This window comes from Onychostoma macrolepis, chromosome 01 (assembly GCF_012432095.1).
Source record: "Onychostoma macrolepis isolate SWU-2019 chromosome 01, ASM1243209v1, whole genome shotgun sequence".
In the NCBI taxonomy this organism is placed as follows: Eukaryota; Metazoa; Chordata; class Actinopteri; order Cypriniformes; family Cyprinidae; genus Onychostoma; species Onychostoma macrolepis.
In genome coordinates this window covers 3,451,780-3,472,048 of record NC_081155.1, presented here as the reverse complement: position 1 = coordinate 3,472,048, position 20,269 = coordinate 3,451,780, and the positions used below count along the sequence as shown (strand labels likewise).

The 20,269-nt window shown below is 37.1% G+C and overlaps 1 protein-coding gene across 2 annotated transcripts; it reads left to right on the top strand.

The window, feature by feature from the left end:
- Nucleotides 1–116: 116 nt before the first annotated feature.
- On the top strand, nucleotides 117–18,594 carry LOC131542804 (NLR family CARD domain-containing protein 3-like). Of its 2 annotated transcripts, none has more exons than XM_058779819.1 (8): nucleotides 117–203; nucleotides 1,325–1,523; nucleotides 3,559–3,693; nucleotides 8,649–10,547; nucleotides 10,678–10,851; nucleotides 14,532–14,705; nucleotides 17,285–17,331; nucleotides 17,541–18,594. In XM_058779819.1, exons 2-8 carry the CDS (start codon nucleotides 1,375–1,377, stop codon nucleotides 18,098–18,100), a joined length of 3,138 nt encoding a protein of 1,045 aa, XP_058635802.1. In that variant the 5' UTR covers nucleotides 117–203; nucleotides 1,325–1,374; the 3' UTR covers nucleotides 18,101–18,594. The 2 variants fall into 2 exon arrangements, with proteins under 2 accessions (XP_058635802.1, XP_058635793.1); XM_058779810.1 differs by having other exon boundaries at nucleotides 148–791.
- The last annotated feature ends 1,675 nt before the right edge of the window (nucleotides 18,595–20,269 follow it).

Below are 20,269 nucleotides of genomic sequence, written 5' to 3'. Positions count from 1 at the left end.
CTCTTATGTTAGACCACTTATTTTTATTTTTTATTCATACTGTATTTTTTCAGTAACATAACTGCTTAGAGACTCACCTGAGAATGTGATTCTGCTCTGCGCCACTAGAGGGAGCACAAAGACTCCCCAGAACCGAAAGTAAAAGAGGAGGAAGAGACACCATTTCGAGCCTTTAAAACTGTTTAAAAGAAGCGTATTTTGTGGTAAGTTGTGGTAAACTTTTTCTTCATGAAATCATAGGTATGTAAGCTGATCATCAAGCTGATCGGATCATTTTAATTTTGTGAGACTTTACGATTAAAGTGCTTTTTGATAACAGACTTTCTCAAATCGTCGTTCTTTAATACTAATAATTATAGACTGTAAACAGAGGTGTGAAGTTGGGTAATATAGTTGCTACTATACTAAGTATTATTCAGTTCATTTGTATTAATCTTGTTCTATTAAAACAGAACACTTAAATGCTTTTTACTCCTTTATAATTTAATCTAGACCTTTAAAAGTATGACTTTAATATTTCCTCAGCAACGTGAATGTGACATGTTCGGTGTGCCATACCCACATACGGGCAGAGTGCATAAAGCCTCAAATTCATGTTTATGTTATGCCTGATCAGTGTTGGGGTGGGGACTTTTGGCATCCATCAATTAGTGATGAAAAAAAAGTGCCGTGCTGGTGGAAACAATACAAGACTATGCTACCGTGTATGAAAAAGAATATGGGTGATGTTCTCTGCTTTCGTTGCATGTTTGTGGCTGCCAAGTTTCAGCTATAGAAGCACGTAACATACGGTAAGTAACGCTTGCTCGCTCTATCAATGACACCACACAACAGATTTTTTATGGACAAAAAATAATTTGCGACAAGCCTCAAATAGGGCCTTAAAATCTTCTAGTTTGTGGCCAGCCTAATGCTCAATCATCACTCAATTATCGCATTAATGATAAATCAACTTGCTCAACTTGTAACGCTTTTCCACTGGGGCTGGTGTTGGAACTGAAGCCAGTCATCATGCTCATTTAAAATCGACCATTTCCCAATTGGGCTCTGGCTTCAGCCCCAGTGGAAAAGCAGTATGAATGTGTTGAATAAGAGACACAGAATGTGCAGAGCGGTGGGTCCCCATGATCAGATTTGAAAACGTTTGAACTACCGTAAAATGTCCCATTGTGCAGTACAGCATCAATGTACTATACACAACTGCAGTTCTTACTACATACATTGCCAGTTCCCTGTTCAGGATTCATATTTTGTCTATACATTATTTGCATTTCTATGTTTGTGCAGATGCCACTTTAACTTGCTTTTTTACTATTTTTTGTAGTAAAAGTCTGCCATCAGTCTCTCTTTTTAAGAGAGGCACTGCCTCTAAAAATGAGTGTCCCTGAAAAGAGAGAAGGTGAGGGCACTGCATCTGAAATGAGTTCTCCATATCCTGGTTCAAGCTGTGTGTCTATGAGTGATGAATACATAAGCAGTCTGCACTCTTCATCCAGTAATGCAACAGTGACCTCTGACCACAGGTAAGGCACTGTCCTTTTAGCATTTTAGCATTGACAGATGCTTTAATCCAAAGTGACATGCAAAGCATTCCAGAAGCCTATAATCAGTGATTGATGAGTCCTGTCTCTTGGTACCATTACAGAGAGACACAGAATCATTTCCTGAATCATTTCACAATCACAAGACAGGGCCAATTCAAGGCATAGGCAAACATGATCAGTGTTGGGGTGTAGCTAGCTACAAGTAGTGACGCTACTAAGATAAATACATTTTTCAGTAGCGTGACGGTAGCTCCGCTACTTTTAAAACAGTGTAGCTGTTCCAGTAGCTAACTACTTTTTCCAGCAAGTAGTGGTGTAGCGCGACCAAAAGCTACATTCTGTTTTGCGTTCTGACGAGTCACGAGCCTATGATGCATCGAAGCAGCGCAGCATCTTCTTCTAACTAGATCACAAAATAAATTTGTTCATTAACACCATCTATTGTGATATTACACATCTCACGGTTTTACAGTCTGTCCACCGACAAGAGATCGTCTCATGATTTTGCAAAGGATGTACAGGAGTGGATATGTCACATGAATCAACTGTAATTTATTCAAAACAAAGGTTAAAATGCCGTCTACATCGAAGACTTAAGCACACACAGGAGGTGAATAATCGCCTTTTTAAACTGATTAATTTTCCTGCTTTGTTGCACTCTATCAAATGTATAGTTCACAATGATGAACCCTCATAATATAATCTGTCCTCCCACAGTTTTGTAATGAACACTAATCAAACAGAAAATAAAATCACAATATAGTAGTGTGCTTATCATTTGGTAAAGGATGGTTATGGCGGGATTCCACAAAAGCGCAGTGTTCACGCGCACAGCTGATGATTGACGTCTCAAGAGTGGCTCCATTCACAGTCAGTGTTGTGTTTAACCTGCTTATTTTATAACTCCTCATTGTCCAGTTTAAGTACATTTTGTTCTTGCTCTGATGTTACGTTTGTAGTGATTTTGCACTTTGACAGTCAGTTTGAGATAATCTAACTATATAACTATTTTATTATTGTGTGTATTGGATAGTTTACAAAATCAAATGATTGGGACACTTTTTGTAATTGAAATGACTTTGAAAAAGTATCTCAATCAACCTGAATTCACCCTACTTTTTGAAATCATGGTTGCATTACAAGATATTGTTTTAACTCTCTCCTCTGCACCTGTAGCTGGTGTGTGGTGAGCGCACTGGTGGTGGTTGAGGAGAGACCCCCTCATGAGTGTAAAGTGCTTTGAGTGTACAGCAATTCATTCATTCATTCATTTTAAACCCCAAATATCTTACTTAGCCTGTGACTTCATTATATTTTACTTGTAACTTTATTATAATTCTTTATTAACAATTCAGTTATTTGTAATGTTAAATGAAAAAAAAAATTAATTAAAAAAACATTAAAACAATAATAATTAAAAAATGAAAGTAGTTTCAATGTAGCTAGCTACTTTTTGATAGTGACTTGTACTGTAGCCTGTAGCTAGCTACTTTTTCAGAAAGGTAGCTCGAACGTAGCTTAACTACTTTAATTTATGAGTAGCTTGTAGCTGGTCAAGCTACAGTTTCAAAGTAGCTTCCCCAACACTTAAAATTACTTTCCAGAATCTAGAACCTATGACTGGATAACTTTTTTTTTTTATTTGTTAAACCGCTTTGAATAAAAGCATCTGTTAAATTAATATTTGTAAATGTAAATCTGCAGTGCATTCAGGCAATATGTATGTATGTGCATGTGTGTGTGTGTGTGTGTGTGTGTGTGTGTGTGTCAGCAGACAACAGATATCCCTACTAGATATTAAATCACACAACCTAAAAATGCCTGTAGTCTCCTGTAAGGGGTAGGTTTAGGTGCAGGGTTGGTGTAGGACAATAGAATATACGGTCTGTACAGTAGAAGAAGCATTACGCCTATGGAGAGTCCCCACAAGGATAGCAAACCAGACGCTTGTGTGTGTGTGTGTGTGTGTTTGTGAGTGTGAGTGTAAAATGCCTTTATGTTTGACTTTTGTCAGCATCAGCAGGAAGATACAGAGATCAGAGTCTCCAGAACCCAGCTATGTGTCTATGAAGAGTGACAGATCCATGAGGGAACCCCCTCAATTAAGTGGTGCAGTATCCAGTGATGCAACAGTGACCTCTGACCACAGGTAAGGCACTGTCCTTTTAACATTTTAAAAGCTTTGCCAGATGCTTTTATCCAAAGTGACATACAATGCATTCCAGAAGCCTGTAATCAGTGAGTGATGAGTCCTGTTTCCTGGTACCATTACAGAGAGACACAGAATCATTTTCCTGAATCTTTTCACAGTCACAAGACAGGGCCAATTCAAGGAATATGCAAAAATCACTTTCCACACTGGATCGATTTTGTTCTTTATTTGTTAAACCGCCTTGAATAAGAACATCTGTTAAATGGATGATTAAAAATGTAAATCTGCAGTCCATTCAAGCTATACAATTTAGAGCCCAACCAATATAGGTTTTTGGGGGCCGATGCCAATACTAATATTAGGAAGTAACAAAAGAACGATATCGAAATATTGTCCGATATTCTTTATGTGTAGGCTATATTATAGTACAGTATAGTCAAAGGTTTGGACACACGTTTAAACTCAATAATTATAATTAATGAGTGCCATCTATTATTGCCTTGTTTATCTAAAAGTAAACACTTTTGCTTGTTTTAAATCTAGCCAAAAAGCCATGTGTTGACTGTGAAACAGTAGACTTTAATTATATGCATATATGGTGTAATTACTACATTTCCATGTCAATCCATGTTCATTTTTAACGCGAACAATGCGCTGCCACTTTAATTCAGCGCGTGCAGCACAGAAAAAAATAGACTCTGTGCGGAAATGATCTTTGCACTGCTGCAGACGCACCGCTCCTAGAACGCACTGCCGAACCGCAACAGTGTACAGTGTGAACGCTTTAAACCATTAACATGGGGGGCAGAAAAAATACGCACCACAGATGGAGTATGGCATTACGTCTGTCTGTATGCCCAGTCTGTTCTGTTCTCGTGCTCCTTTTGGGCGCTCTACATTGTGATTGGTTCGGATAGCATTCTGCGGGAGGTCGGGACGCTATAAAATACGACTCGACACACGCAAAGAGAGAGAGAGGGTAGCGCGTCAATTCTGCATGGTATGTAAACAATATGCTTTGTTGTATTTTCTTGTCAAAATAATGGAGTCCCTTTGGAACTCTTCAGCTTTTAAGAACTGCCAAGTTCTCTGGTAGTAGGCGGAGCTAATGCTCAAATGACAATCTCATTGGCTGGCGCTCACCTATTATCGTCCCTGTTTTGATTTCAGCAAATTAGTTCGAGTCAATGCAGACAATGTGATTAATATTCATGAATCCAGCAGCTTGTTAATCCTTAGTGCGTTTTATATTGTTCTTAGTAGAATTCATAGTATGATTATTATCTTATCAGTATTATTGATAGTTTTTCCCCCATTTTTTACAGGACCACTGAATGACCAAAAAAGCACCACCACCAGTCCTAAGTTCAGTTAAAATGACTAATATGCATTCATACATGGTTACCAAGTTTTAATTCTAATTACTGAAGTTCTATCATTAAATAATACTTGATTATCATAATATATTCAGTATATAATGCTTGACTGACTGATGTTAAAAGTGTACTTTTAGATATTTAAAAAGCTGTGCCATTTTCCAAACAATATATATTATATTTTTTTGTTTACTCGCCAGACTATATATATATATATATATATATATATATATATATATATATATATATATGTATGGTGAAGGATACCATAAAATATTCATATCAGTTTATACAGGGCTAGTAGTGCATACATCTGTATAACCAGATACACACCCAGGTATCGGATCAGTACTCGGTATCGGCCGATACCCTGAGCCTAGTTATTGGAATCGATATCGGGAAGGGAAAAGGGTATCGGAACATCTCTACTTATTATAAATAACTTAAAAACACAAATAATTCAAGTTATATATATATATATATATATATATATATATATATATATATATATATTGTTCTAAGAAAATAAACAAGGTAACTGTGTAGGGCAACAAGCTACTGCCAATCCAACAAGCACAGCTTTTCCAAATGTAAACATCTACAATTAATAAATAATAATAATGAATAATATTTTTTTCACAAATTCTGTGTTGTGTATTTTCTGGTAATCAAATGAACATGCAGAACATGAGGATTCGTATTTAAATAGTCTTTTTGCAGTGTAATATTCACAGACATTAGTCTATATCACGATTTGATTTAAAGGGGTCATATGATGCTTTTTTAAAGATCATTATTTTGTGTATTTGGTGTAAAAGAATATGTTGACATGCTTTAATGTTCAAAAAACACATTATATTTCAAATACTGTTCATTATTGTAGGTCCTCTATACCCCGCCTCTCTCAAACGCTTCGTTTTCTACAAAGTCCCTCCTTCCGACAAGCACAGTCTGCTCTGATTGGCCAACTGACATAGTGCATTGTGATTGGCCGAACACCACAAGCACTCGTCGGAAATGTAACGTCCCTTTCCATAATCGCGAGCTTCAGCTTTCAAAATAAATATAAAGACAGTTAAGAATGTCCTTAGTTTTACCATCAGTTCAAGCCCGAAAGGAGAACAGAGTCGCGTGACAGACACAGTGATGAAGCTCATATGTGTTTGCAGCACACAAGCCACGGTTAAGACAGCTGACTCCACTGTGATGTGACCCTGTCTCCCTCTCTCACACACAACACGCAAAACTCCGCATTTGAACAGTCAATAGCAAATGCTTAAACTAATAACAAAACATACTTACAGTCGCTGATTCAGAAGCGCCAGATTGTCATAGCAAAGTCAGAATTACCTCCTCTCCTAGGTTCACGAAATGGTCGTCCATAAAATGTGTTGCTGTTCTGTTGTAAGTAATCTTAATGATTCCTAAATGCATCTACTTTCGGAAGGCCAAATGAAGTGCTTTTGCTTTCTCATAGAAACACACAGCTTCTCCCTGACATGGCTGCATCAACACTACTGCGGTTACTGAAACCACGCCTTCTTTCTTTGCATGAACATTTGGGCGGCATTACGCAAATATTTCCACATCGTGACATAGACATGTGGGGGCGTGTTTGAATGTGCCGTTTTAGGGGGGCATAAAAGTCTTAACGTTTATAAAGTATATCTCTTTGGTTTTGAGACTTTAGTCTTTGCAACTTCAGGGATCTTATCTATGCACAATCAGCTTGTAACACTCAAAAGACAAAGGAAAACTTGAAATCACCTTTTAGTGTACTGACCTGTTTTTCATTTATTCATCAAAAATATGACAAATTCCATGAAATTCCACATTATACAGTTATTTCGTTTTTATGACTGGGTTCCGCGATTCCATCCATGTTTTCTGCATCGTGGAAATCACAGGGCCTACTAATGTAGCAAACGAGTATGATAAGCTCATTGTGAGAGTAAAAGACTGGGACATTGAGTCTCTCCAACTAGGTGACATTGTATCGTTAAATCACCATTCAACAGACTCAAGCCACTACCGCACTGCTGTCTATTGGACTGCAGAAAGATACTAACTTTTCAATCTGCTACGTTACTGACTGTCTGCGCCGCAACAGGACGCGACAAAGCGACCGCTGCAAAACATTTGAACTTTGTGTCAGTACGTCATAAATAGATTAGAACGAGGCATCAGTTTACTGTTGGGATTTCTCGTGTTGCATTGTGCTGCATCCAGTGTAGACAGCATCACTGATTATAATGGGTTGGGTGTAGACACCCAGTAAGGAAATGTGATGTGACCGATGTGAGAAGCATGAGTTCTGGGCCACGGCGCAGCCGGTATAAACACCAACATTGAGTGGCCGCGATCAGCTCCGGTGGCTGTGAGTGAAGCCGTAATGCACCACAGACGTGTGCAGTGATGCGCAGATCAGCTCTAACGCCACTGAATCCGCTGTTAAAAATTAGCCATCTATTCATCATATCATCATGCAAAACTAGGAATTAGAATCATTTTAATGTGATGATCAAATATAGGTGCCAGTGGGTTTGCGCGTAAAACGGACCTTCCCGAAAACTCTCCTCTGGATTCACAAACGCTTCATAAATGTCCGATTTGATAGTTAACCATGCGTATGTTAATGAATTCCAATCATTAGTAAATAGGGCGCTCATGCACGCACATTAACAATTAGCATAATCCCCGCCTATGACTACAGCTACGCAAATTTTGTGTGGAGGAACGCAGTGGAATATTCTGGTTCACGTCCTCAAGTTTGGCTCCAGTATATTGCATAAATGCAAAAAAAGACTAATAGGCCATATGGCTAACAATAAATATTCAATAACGTGTGTCCACCAAAGTGTTTTTAGCCACCTGAAAAATGACAGGAGCTCTTCTGAAAACGGCCAGCTGGTGGCGCTTGAAAACGCATTGGTGGCACAGCGTTTTTCCCATAGACTGTAAAAAAAAATTTTTTTCCAGCTGTTCTGATTTGGTTGCTATGAAGTGGAATATCTACGGTAGTAACGTATTACTAGTATCTCATTTTGAAGGATATTACTGAATATAAAAAAGCAGTAACCAGTAATATTAACTTCTCTATTGTTCAGTTGTTGTATAAGTAGGATGATTGGTCGGTGTGGTATTTGTCCCGCCCCTCCTCCATTGATTGGACGGCTGGCTAAAGAGTGACAGTGACAAGCGCTGTGTTCTACCTAAAGCTAAACCGGAGCTAAGCAGTTTATCAACTCTCAGCTACAAAAAAAAAATAAAATTATAATTTAAAAAACCCCGGGCAAACAATCTTGTAAAATATTATAATGGAAGTGCATCAAAAATCAGTGTCATCAGTTTGCCAAACAGAACACAGAACGTTTTATGCACCATTTACACCTGGTAGGGAGCAGGTGTAGATTTCTTTCGTACCAACTAACATTTTGAAAATAGAAACATTTTCATGAATCCAAAAATTTACGTCAGAACAGCTTTACGAACGATTTACACAAACATTTGTTCTGCTCGTGTTTCATGAATGAGGCTCAATCTCTTTACATTTTTTTTGTCTTTCATTTTTTTCAGTAGGGGGGAGATACATGAGATGTGTAGATTTGTGCCGTACTCTACATCCCAGTATCAGAATCACATCAGGCAGGACAAAACTAAAGCAGTCCTGCAGACATGTGCACTTGAGACTGGAGAGCTGCAGACAGTAAAAGACCAGCACAAAACCAGGATGAAGAACAAGTACGAGAGACTATTTGAGGGAATTAAACTCCAAGAGAATCAAACCTTGCTGAACAGAATCTACACACAGCTGTACATCATAGAGGGAGAGAGTGAAGGCCGTGATGGAGTGAATGAAGAACATGAGGTTTTACAGATGGAGAAAACAGCCAAAACAAAACACTCACAAGAAACTCCAATCTACTGCAATGACATCTTTAAAGCCTCGCCTGAACCAGGATGTGAGGAGGAAGACCAGATCAAGACTGTTCTTACCAAAGGCATCGCTGGAATCGGAAAAACCGTCTCTGTGCAGAAGTTCATTCTGGATTGGGCCGAGGGAAAAGCCAATCAGGATGTAGATTTCATGTTTGTGCTTCCATTTCGAGAGCTGAACTTGATCCGAGATCATCAGTACAGTCTTCACAGACTTCTGCTGGACTTTCATCCTGAACTTCAAGATCTGGACTCAAAGATTTATGAGCAGTGTAAAGTTGTATTCATCTTTGATGGTCTGGATGAAAGCAGAATCACACTGATGTTTTCAAATGATCAGAAAGTTTGTGATGTGACTGAGAATTCATCAGTGGGTGTGTTGATGTCAAAGCTAATGAAAGGAGATCTACTTCCCTCTGCTCTCATCTGGATCACCTCCAGACCAGCAGCAGCCAATCAGATCCCCTCCAAATACATCAACCGTCTGACAGAAATTCAGGGATTCACTGAGCCTCAGAAGGAGGAATATTTCAGGAAGAGAATCAGTGACCAGCAGCAAGCCAACAGAATCATCTCACACATCAGAAGAGCAAGAAGCCTCCACATCATGTGCCACATCCCCGTCTTCTGCTGGATCTCATCCACTGTGCTTCAGAAGCTCCTGGAAGAAGATCTGTGTGCAGAAATCCCTCAAACTCTGACTGAAATGTACATCCACTTCCTGCTGATTCAGATCAACATGAGGAACCAGAAGTATGAAGACAGAGATCCAGAGAAACTCCTGCAGTCCAACAGAGAAGTGATTGTGAAACTTGCTGAAGTGGCTTTCAAACAGCTGATGAAGGGCAATGTGATGTTCTATGAGGAGGACCTGATTGAGAGCGGCATAGACGTCACTGTCGCCTCAGTGTATTCTGGGATTTGCACTGAGATCTTTAAGGAGGAATCTTTGATTCATCAGAGGAAAGTCTATAGCTTCATCCATCTGAGCATTCAGGAGTTTCTCGCTGCTTTCTATCTGTTTTACTGCCATGTAATAAAAAACATAGACACCCTTAAATTTATAGATTTAATTTATAGCTTTATAAAAAATACAGTAGATAAAGCCCTTGCGAGTGAGAATGGACACCTGGATCTGTTCCTGCGGTTCCTGCTGGGCATTTCACTGGAGTCCAATCAGAGACTCTTACAGGATCTACTAACACACACAGAGAACAGCTCAGAGAGCATCAGGAGAACCACACAGTACATTAAAGAGAAGATCAAAGATGGACATGGACTCTCTGCTGAAAGATCCATCAATCTGTTCCTCTGTCTGCTGGAAGTGAAAGATCAGGCTCTATCCAGAGAGATTCAGGAGTTTGTGAAATCAGACAAAGACTCAGAGAAGAAACTCTCTGCTGCTCACTGCTCAACAATCGCCTACATGCTTCAGATGTCAGAGGGGGTGCTGGATGAACTGAACCTCAAGAAATACAACACATCAGATGAGGGGAGAAGAAGACTGATACCAGCTGTGATCAACTGCAGAAAAGCCCTGTGAGTATTACAATGAGTAAAATGCATTATCCTCTCTGAAAGGAATAATTTATGATGTTCACAAAAATGAATGTCATATTTATTTTCAAAATGTAATAATTAAAAAAGTGATTAATTTACTTCGCTCTAGACTTTCTGGCTGTAATCTCACTGGTCAGTGTTGTGAGAGTTTATCATCAGCTCTGCAATCCTCAAACTCTGACCTGAGAGAGCTGGATTTGAGTAACAATGACCTGAAGCATTCAGGAGTGAAGCTGCTCTCTGATGGACTGAAGAGTGAAAAGTGCCAGCTGGAGATACTGAGGTTTGTGAACAGGGTTGGAACATTCTGTATCACAAGACCCTGCTTCTAAAAATTATACGATTCCGCATTTTACTAGTACCGGTACTTTAATAATTTATTTTAATAAATGCCGTATTTCCTGAGTAAAACACTGGGATGAATAGATTCAATTCAAGTTTCAATTCAATTTGAGTTTATTTGTATATTGCTTTTCACGATACAAATCGTTGCAAAGCACCTTTACAGAAAATTAAAGATTCTACTATTTAAATATGTATGTTCCCGCGGCGGTAACATTTAAAAAGTGTATTTGCTGCCTTTTACCGCTAAGTGGCGCTTTAACCACAGACTTTGAAAAGTACGAATTTGAACGCGTTGGAGCACATTCCCTCGCGTTTTGCATAGCACTCTGCTGAAATTGGTTGCAGTTGGTCTATAATCTAAGATAAACTAGTTAAAATAATTCATATTCACAGAAGCAAATTTAGTACTTTAGTGCGTTTGTTATTCAGAACGAACTCAAGCAGCATAGTAAATGTCAGTGTCACATTACTTAATATTTCTCACAAATACAAATGTTTAAACTCTACATTTAATTCGTACAATAAACGTTACAGTTTCTACATGTCACGGACCTACTTTGTTATCTGTCCTTATTTAACAGGAACTAGCTACATTAGACAACTCCGGCACATGACATGCCCGAATTAGGAAATCGTAGAATGTTTTTCTTTTTATTAATTCCTTCCTTAACCCTTTAAAACCGGCTGTGTCGGCGCCGACACATCAGACCAAGCTGTATTCATGTTACCATAACTCTTCTACCGTTTGCACTATCAAAATAATTCAAATTGCTCCTGATAGCAGACAACATGCGCTTTTCGGCAATATATGGCTTATTACGGTAATTTCTTGCGCTCCGTCAACAAATGACGGCAGATTTCCGGGAGAGATAGGGAGCGCGGAGTTTGTTATTGCATAAAATAATAAACAAAATGAACAAAAACATGGTCAAGGAGGAGTAAACAGCATAAGAGTCGATTAGGATGATTTTTGATGAGACTTTGGGAGCAGGCTGAGTGAGACTTTTTCACATGTGGTGTGTGCGTCGCTATAATGAGTCCGTGCATGTAAATGAATGGGTGCACGCATGTACATGCATGTGTACATGTGTGCGTGTATGAACAAAAAAGCCTCCTGAATGAAAACTGTGCAACCCAGTGTCCCAAAAATACTTGTATATATGTATTATAGTTGAATTTTGAAGTAAGAAGTGTTGGATTATTTCGATCATGATTTTTCTCTTTTTTTTCTAAATAATAATACAAAAAAATATTCCGTTTTTTTTATTTTTGTCTATTTAAATTCTCTTCACAAACTCAAAACACAAGATTAATGGTCAAAAACTGTACTTTTTGGAAAGCCATTTGTTTTCTGAAAAAAAAAGACACCTTGCACTTAAAAATAGCACATTCTGTTAGAATTTTACAGTCAAATAAACAAAATGTGTGAAAATGACCTATTTTACCCTTAGGTTTTAAAGGGTTAATTTTAGTGAAAATGTGAGCACATTGTATTATTTAATTCCCAGTATTAAAATACTACTTTACAACGAAATAATTCAAATCGAAAATTAAAAAGTCTTTCATTAGCCTATGTAATGCATGAAGATGCATTTCTCTCTAAAGGCGCGTCCAGTGAGGAGATATGGGGAGTAAGTGTGGAGCAAAGTGTGGATCTGTCCTTGAAGGACGATCAACTCGGTTTTGTTTATATTTTGCTTAACCTATCATTTTAAATGACAGATGTCCTATTTATTTATTTTTCTCTGCGACACTTTTCCTACCGTGTTAACGGAAAAATGTCAAACGAATTTAGTATTTTGACAAGATTAATAAAAGGCTATTTTTGTACAACTTACTACAAAAAGTAAGTTGTACAACTTTTTTTGTACAAACTTTTTTTATCTCTCTGCGACACTTTTTCCTATTGTGTTGTAAATATTAAATGAATGACAAGACGAATAAAATAACAAATACAATTTTGTGCAGGCTACACTTTTATTCATTAGCCTATATCTCTCTTTCAGTAGCTTAAATTTAAATGTGAGATTCTGGAAACGAGATCTATATTTAGTGAGAACGGTCGGGTCAGGAAGAAATTATTCTAATTAAGCAGACAGCGGGTGAACAAAGAGTGAATAGCGGGAGCGGGTGGGTGAAGGACAAAAAAACCCCAGCGTGTCAACCTTCCCTTTGCGCCACCTGGTGGTGATTTCGCGAACGACTTTCACATCTGAGTAATTTGTATTTGCTGCTGCGGTGGTAATAGGCATTCTGGTTGACTACCTACTGTACTGAAGTACGCGTGACGCTCGCGGTGTTTTCAGCCTCTGCCGTCTCAATATATGAGTATATGAGTACATGAACAACATCTCCAGTACTGCTCTGAGAGTCACGTCATGAGTATTTTACTGTTTCTTTTGAGAAAACTAACGTCATATCATATACAAACAAACTTAAAGGTCTTTGCAGCAACCTGTCAAAATAAAAGTTTGGTTTAACTTGACAGAAATATATTACTTAATGTAATGATAGTACTACTATTACTATAAAAAATATTATTAAAACGATATGTAAGGAATATTTACCAGGAAAAAAAATATTTACCATCATTTATTTACCAGAAAATTGTAAATACATAACATAGCATTTCTGAAAAATAAATAAATAAATAGCCTAAATTAATTATTTAAAATAAAAAATAAATTAATTAGATATGCTTTTGATTTTGAAAATGTAATGAAACTATTAAAATGGAATCCAGAAAATTAATGGAAAACAGATTCACAGAAACATAAAGTGTTTAATAATATAATAAAGTGTATTTCCTAGGGCTTTAAAAAATAAATAAATAAATAGCTTTTAATAAATAGCTATTAAATTGTTTCATAATACTGATTCATAATACGTTTCATGAATTTAATTAATTAGACATGCTTTTTGATTAATATTTTTATAAAGTAACCATTAAAATATAGTCTAGAAAAATTTAAATGGAATTCCGAAAAAAATAACACAGATTTCATAGATAGGGCCCTAATTATTTCATTTGTGTCTTTGTTTTATAGTATTTGTCCTTTAGTTTGTTACTTGCATCTACGTTCTTATTTTTAATAACAAAAATGACTATATCATGATATAAATTGTTATTGTGAAATAAAATTACTTTATAATGAAATAAGATTTGGCTTTAACCTTTTAGCTAACTTGCCAATGTATCTCGACATCCCTGTAGGCTCGGTAGTTGCTCACCTTAGTCCTGTGTAGTAGCACTGGCATGTGATTATTATTATTTTATTTGAAGAGGGATGAATTTAATAGATAAAATAACTATGATCTCCATTTGGATCAGCTATTATTCAATGACTTTTCCTGTTGTTCTATGTTTTTATATCTGTAAATCTGAACTTGCACAGTATGCAAGAGCCGCTTTAAAAACAGTCACACCCACACACGTTCAATGTATCAGTAACAATGAACTGACACATCCAACTGCTTCATTGGTAAAAAGCACAATTTTAGTTAGACCTAAATAATTTGGTCTAATTAATGCATAATACTCATAATAAATCCATTAGCTCTGTTCTGTCAAAATAAAAAATATTTCAGAACTAACCATTCATAATTTTTCATCTGTAGATTATCTGGCTGTATGGTGACAGAGGAAGGCTGTGGTTATTTGTCTTCAGCTCTGAGTTCAAACCCCTCACACCTGAGAGAGCTGGATCTGAGCTACAATCACCCAGGACCATCAGGAGTCCAGCTGCTCAAACACAGACTGGAGGATCCAAACTGCTCACTGCAGATACTCAAGTATGACAAATATTTATCTATTTAACCTTCAACCCACATAAAATAGAAGCTCAAATAGAGTGAAAAATGCCTTTTCTAAAATATAGAATTATTGTATATATAAACAATAATTTACCCTATGATTTCAAAGATAAGTTTTTGTCAAAGCATATTTAGGTGTATTTCCGAGAACACTTGGACACTCCAAAAGGACACCAGGGGCCTAATTTAAAAAAAAATGCTGCATACAATCCCCACCAAAATATCCACCCAAAACATAGACCTCTATATAAACTGAATAAATAATAAACTGTAAATGTGTTCAGCATTCTGCAACATTTATTTTATTTTGAATTAATAAAGTGAAAAAGCCTTTATATAACATTCATTTTGTTGTGTTTGTAATATGTTTGTTTTGAGATGAGACATGGTATTCGTTTCTTCACTTAAATTCCTCTACAACTTGTAACATTCTAAATCAACATTCGGAGACAATATTAAGGCAGTAATTCTATAGCATTCAATGTGTGTGAACTTCAAGCCTGTCAGTCAACATTAGCGTGCCACCCACAGGCTGAATAACGTGAGGACATTAGATTTCTGCCAAAGTGTGTGTGCATGTGTTCAGTGATTAGATTAGATATAAACACACAGTTTTCATGAGTTTATTATAAATTCGCTCTACAACCCAGAATCTTCCCCACCTAAATTTACAGTCAGGAGACGCTACTGCAATATGTCCTACATTTGATCTAAGATTATTTCTCAAATGTGCATACGTGTGATTCAGAGAAATCAAGCGTAGCGTTAGTTCTGACAGGTCACGTTAGTCAAGCTCGCATCATCTGACTCTCAGCTGATCCCCATCTACCTACAGGAATACGACACCTATCTAAGCATTCATACATATAAGGTCCCTCAGTATCATCAGCAGTTTTCACATTGCTCAGTAGCTAATTAAATGGTGAATTCGGCAGGCAAAACACCATCATCACTAGGAATCTGGAATTTAGCGAGTGTAATTCGTTTCCCCAATGGACTCACCTCTGATTCATTCAAGTTCATTAACTTGAACACGGGAATTCACCGCATTGATCAGCTGCCTGATTCGGAATTGACTGAGTTATCATTACTTCCCGCATCATTACATTATTGACATGGACTCCACGAGATATGTGACCGACTCAAGAACTATTTCAGATGGGAACTTCATTCCCAAGAAGGATATCAAGAGATCAAGCATCCTCTTCACAGCTGCTATGTTTCACTCTCTCGAACGTCTTCACAATCTAAGTTCCTTTTAATGCTCTCAGGTTATTGGCAACATGCGTGTTGCTAAGGCTATCAGTGTTGCTTAGGCTCATTTAGCCTAGTTGTTTTCAGTTAAATGTTTGTGCTAGTTTATGCGACCTTTTCGGAGAGAATCGTGAATCTTTCTTTTAGAAATCTTTCTTTTAGAAATCTGATAAAACTGAAGACTCTTCGGGGGTTGTGAATGATGCATTACTACACAATAGGTACTCAAGATTATCATGAGATTGGCTAAACTGTGTGTGTTTCAAATAGTCCCTATCCCTTTAACCTAGTCAGGTTGCCCTTATTTTTATTGCACTTACAGCACAGATTTAAGCAGCAGGAAATAACGACCATGGTGCTAACGGAATCATTTCTGCTGTGGCACAGCTCCAAAGAGAATATGGTTGTTGTCCAGTTGAAGTCATCTGCATCCGAAAACCTAGGCTGCTGTCATGCTGCCTATCAGCCAATGACTTCGCAGGCAGCATTTGTTCACGTAGGTAACTCATAAAACGGACATGCTTCTGATGCAGCTTAACGGTTCAATGATTACAACAAAATAGAACGAGCTTTGGTGATAAATAAGCAAATATGTAATTGCTTAATATTTATTTCTCACTAGAAATAACTTCAGATGCTATCTTTATTTTGCACAACCATCATATAGAACAGGATAGAACACACAGGATTGTGGGAATCAAGGCAGCGAAGGATACATCTAAAGGCAGCATTTTCCAGTTTCGGATGCACTGTCAGTTCAACGTTGATTCTGCTCCGATATCAGACATGCTTGTGCTGTGTAGTTGTATTGGGAATATGCTTGTTCTTAAGCTCTCTGGTTGTTATTGAGAACGTGCTTGTTCTAAAAGCTGTGAAAAAAGTTAGGACACCCATGGAATTCCATGGATTTCTATATCAGGACATAATAATTAAAAAAAAAATCTGGTCCTAGGCAATCCTAAAGATTTTTTTTTTTTTTTTGGGGTTCAGATGAACAACATCACAGGGCATATCACACCGAGTGATTTTTTTATTTAATTTCTTGTATAAAAACATACTTTCCATTTTTTTAAAGTATTATTTCCGTTATTTTGTATTAATTGGAACTTCATAGTCAAATTCAGAGGTTTTGAGCTTTCAAAAAATATATAGTTTATGAAGATGATTTGAAAAATTGAAATAAATCTGTGTATCACTGGATGTACGTTGTCTTTTATGTTTTATACCTAAGCATGACTACAACATCATCTTATTGTGTTATCCCTTCATACTTACCAGTGTGGTGTGTGTTTGGGCTTCTATAGGTTGGGTCATGGAGGAGAGGAGAGAATTAAACCAGGACTGAAAAAATGTAAGTTTTAATAAACACAACCACACATATAGTACTTAACATGATATACATTTATGCATTTATATATAATAATACAGTCAAAGAAAGATAGATGGCATGATCACTATTTACCCAGGGGTAGTTTTACTTGAAAACTTTATTTTTTTTATTCTCACTCATTTTACCACGTTATGAATGATTTTGCTGTTTTTTTTTTTTCTCAACCACAGATTACTGTGATCTCACACTAGATGAAAATACAGCAGACTCTCGTCTTGCTCTGACCGAGGGGAATCGAAAAGTGATCCGAGTGAAAGAGCATCAACCATACCCTGATCATCCAGAGAGATTTGATTACTATGGTAACGTTTTATGTAGAGAGAGTCTGACTGGACGCTGTTACTGGGAAGCTGAATGGAGTGGAGTGGCTGACATAGCAGTGGTATGTAAAGGAATACAGCGGAAAGGAAACAGTAATGAGTGTTTTCTTGGATACAATGAAAAATCCTGGACTGTTTACTGCACAAGTAGCAATTTCTCTGCATTACACAATAAAATAAGCACTGACATACCAGCTCCTTCATCCTCTAACAGAGTAGGAGTGTATGTGGATGTGTCGGCCGGTACTCTGTCCTTCTACAGTGTCTCTGACACACACACAGACAAAGAGACACACACAGACACAGAAAGAGTCACACTCACACACTTACACACATTCAACACCACATTCACTGAACCCCTCTATGCTGGATTTGGTTTATATCCAGGCTCATCCGTGTTTTTGTGTTAGAGACACAGGGACTTAAAGAATTGAACTGATTCAGAAGTAGTTACAAAGATAGTTAACAGATGTAGTTAGCAAATAGAAGAAATGGACATAGTTCCTAAGGAGATTCCTGTATTTTATTGTACTGTTATCCTGTACTGTATCGATTGTTTCTATCCTTTTTGTATTTAAGTATATAACTCTGTCCCACAGACATAATTTACAGTTAAGATTGTTGAAGGCCAATGCGCTAACATCTCTGTTGAGGAACTGTGCTACACTTCTACCCTCAATAAATTCTTCTCCTTGCAAGAACTTTGGTCAAACTAACTTATTTTATGTGTGTTTAGAAGAAATCTAGCACATTAGCAAGCCACCTAAACAACTGCTCAGCCGAAAACAAGAAAATCTAACACACCAAGACTTTTAGAAGTGTGTTAAGAAAATTTCTCTGAGATGATTTCTCTGATTTTGTTAGTAGCATTGCTGTTGATATTGCTCAATAAAATGACCTTGTACAAAAAACATTGTGTAGACTTTTTACTTATACTTAATGTATAATTGTTGTTATTCATAACTTAGTCTGCATACAATTTCCATATGCATATTTCTATCCAGACATGAGACTATTACATTTAATGGCACAAGAAACTAGAAAATTATAAGATGAAACATATTTAGGATTTTCTCATGTGAATCCTACAGAGAATCAAATGGACTTACACGTGTCTTATTCTAGAAGAAACAATTTCCGACTCTTTGTGATTGCGATGTTAAAATTTACCAAACCTGGATAACATCAACATCTAGGATCAGATGTTGATGTTTTATTGGTTAAAATGATGCCACCGTCATGGAGATCAGTGTTTGCTTTAGTTGATCAGGTGTGTTTAATTGGGGTTGAAACTAAACTCTGATGGGCTCTGGCCCTCCAGGAACTGAGTTTAATGCCCCTGCTTTTTGATCCTCTTTTCTCAAATGTGTATACATGTGAATCAGAGAATGAATGTACACACAAACACACACACACACACAAAACCTTCCATACAAGCTCTCTTTCAGATGAGAAATGTATAAATCACAAAAGATCTTGAAATTGTGTTCAGTTGAATGATTTAAGATCTCTTCTAATAGTCAGGAGTGTTGCTAGATTATTTTTATCGGGGCATCTTCTCTAGTAAAATATTACTGATGAATCCTTATATTTCAGTGGGATTTACATATACTGACCTGAGAATCATTTTCTCTGATAATATTTCAACAATCAAGTCATTTGTGCTTTTTATCCGCTGTTTAGAATCAGAACTGGTGGTGCCAGATATGCAAATTAATCACTTTTTATAACTAATCGGTCAAACAGGTTTGCAAATAGGTCTGAAATTGTTCGCAATTCAGTTTGAGTCATTCGGACAATTCACTCACACGCTGGATCATTTGCAGCGAAAGGAACAGAGATAAAAAAAAACAGTGCTGGATGAGGTGGATATTTACCTACAATCCACAGTTGGAAGCAAAACTAGCAAATGTCTTCTGTCATTTGTCAAAAACGATGCAGCTCTTTATTGCGCATGCAGCTTGTGAACGACTCAGAGCCGAAGGTAAAGACTATAGGTGGAGCATCTGTAAGGCTGCTGGCCATGGGTCAGAAATTAATAGGGGCTTGTGACTAAAATGCCCCTGTCAAACTAAATCCATTACTGCTTTCAGAAATTAAATGAAAAATGTTGAATGTAACATTAAATTTGATCTGCTTACACTGCACTGGCTCCCTATTAAACATTGTACACATTTTAAAATCTTGTTAATTACTTAAAGCCCTGAAAGATTTGCCTCATCCATTTGATAATACCTAGAATATCCAAATAAACTGCGGGCAGCAGATCCTTTTCTATTTAGTGCCCAAATTCTGGAACAATCTACCTAGTGTTGTTTAGGAGTACCTTCACCTTCAGATTGAGGCAAATTTGTTAAAGCAGTGGTTCTCAAACTTTTTACAACAAGTACCACCTCAGAAAATATTTGGCTCTCCAAGTACCCCCGTAATGACCAACATTAAAATACAGTAGTGTAGTAGGACTAATTATTCAGCTACTATGCACAGTTCAAAAACGAGGCAGTTTTATTCCTAATAAGAATATTTATTATTGTTGGCCACTTTAAACATTGTAAATAGTTTGAACATTAACACTGCAC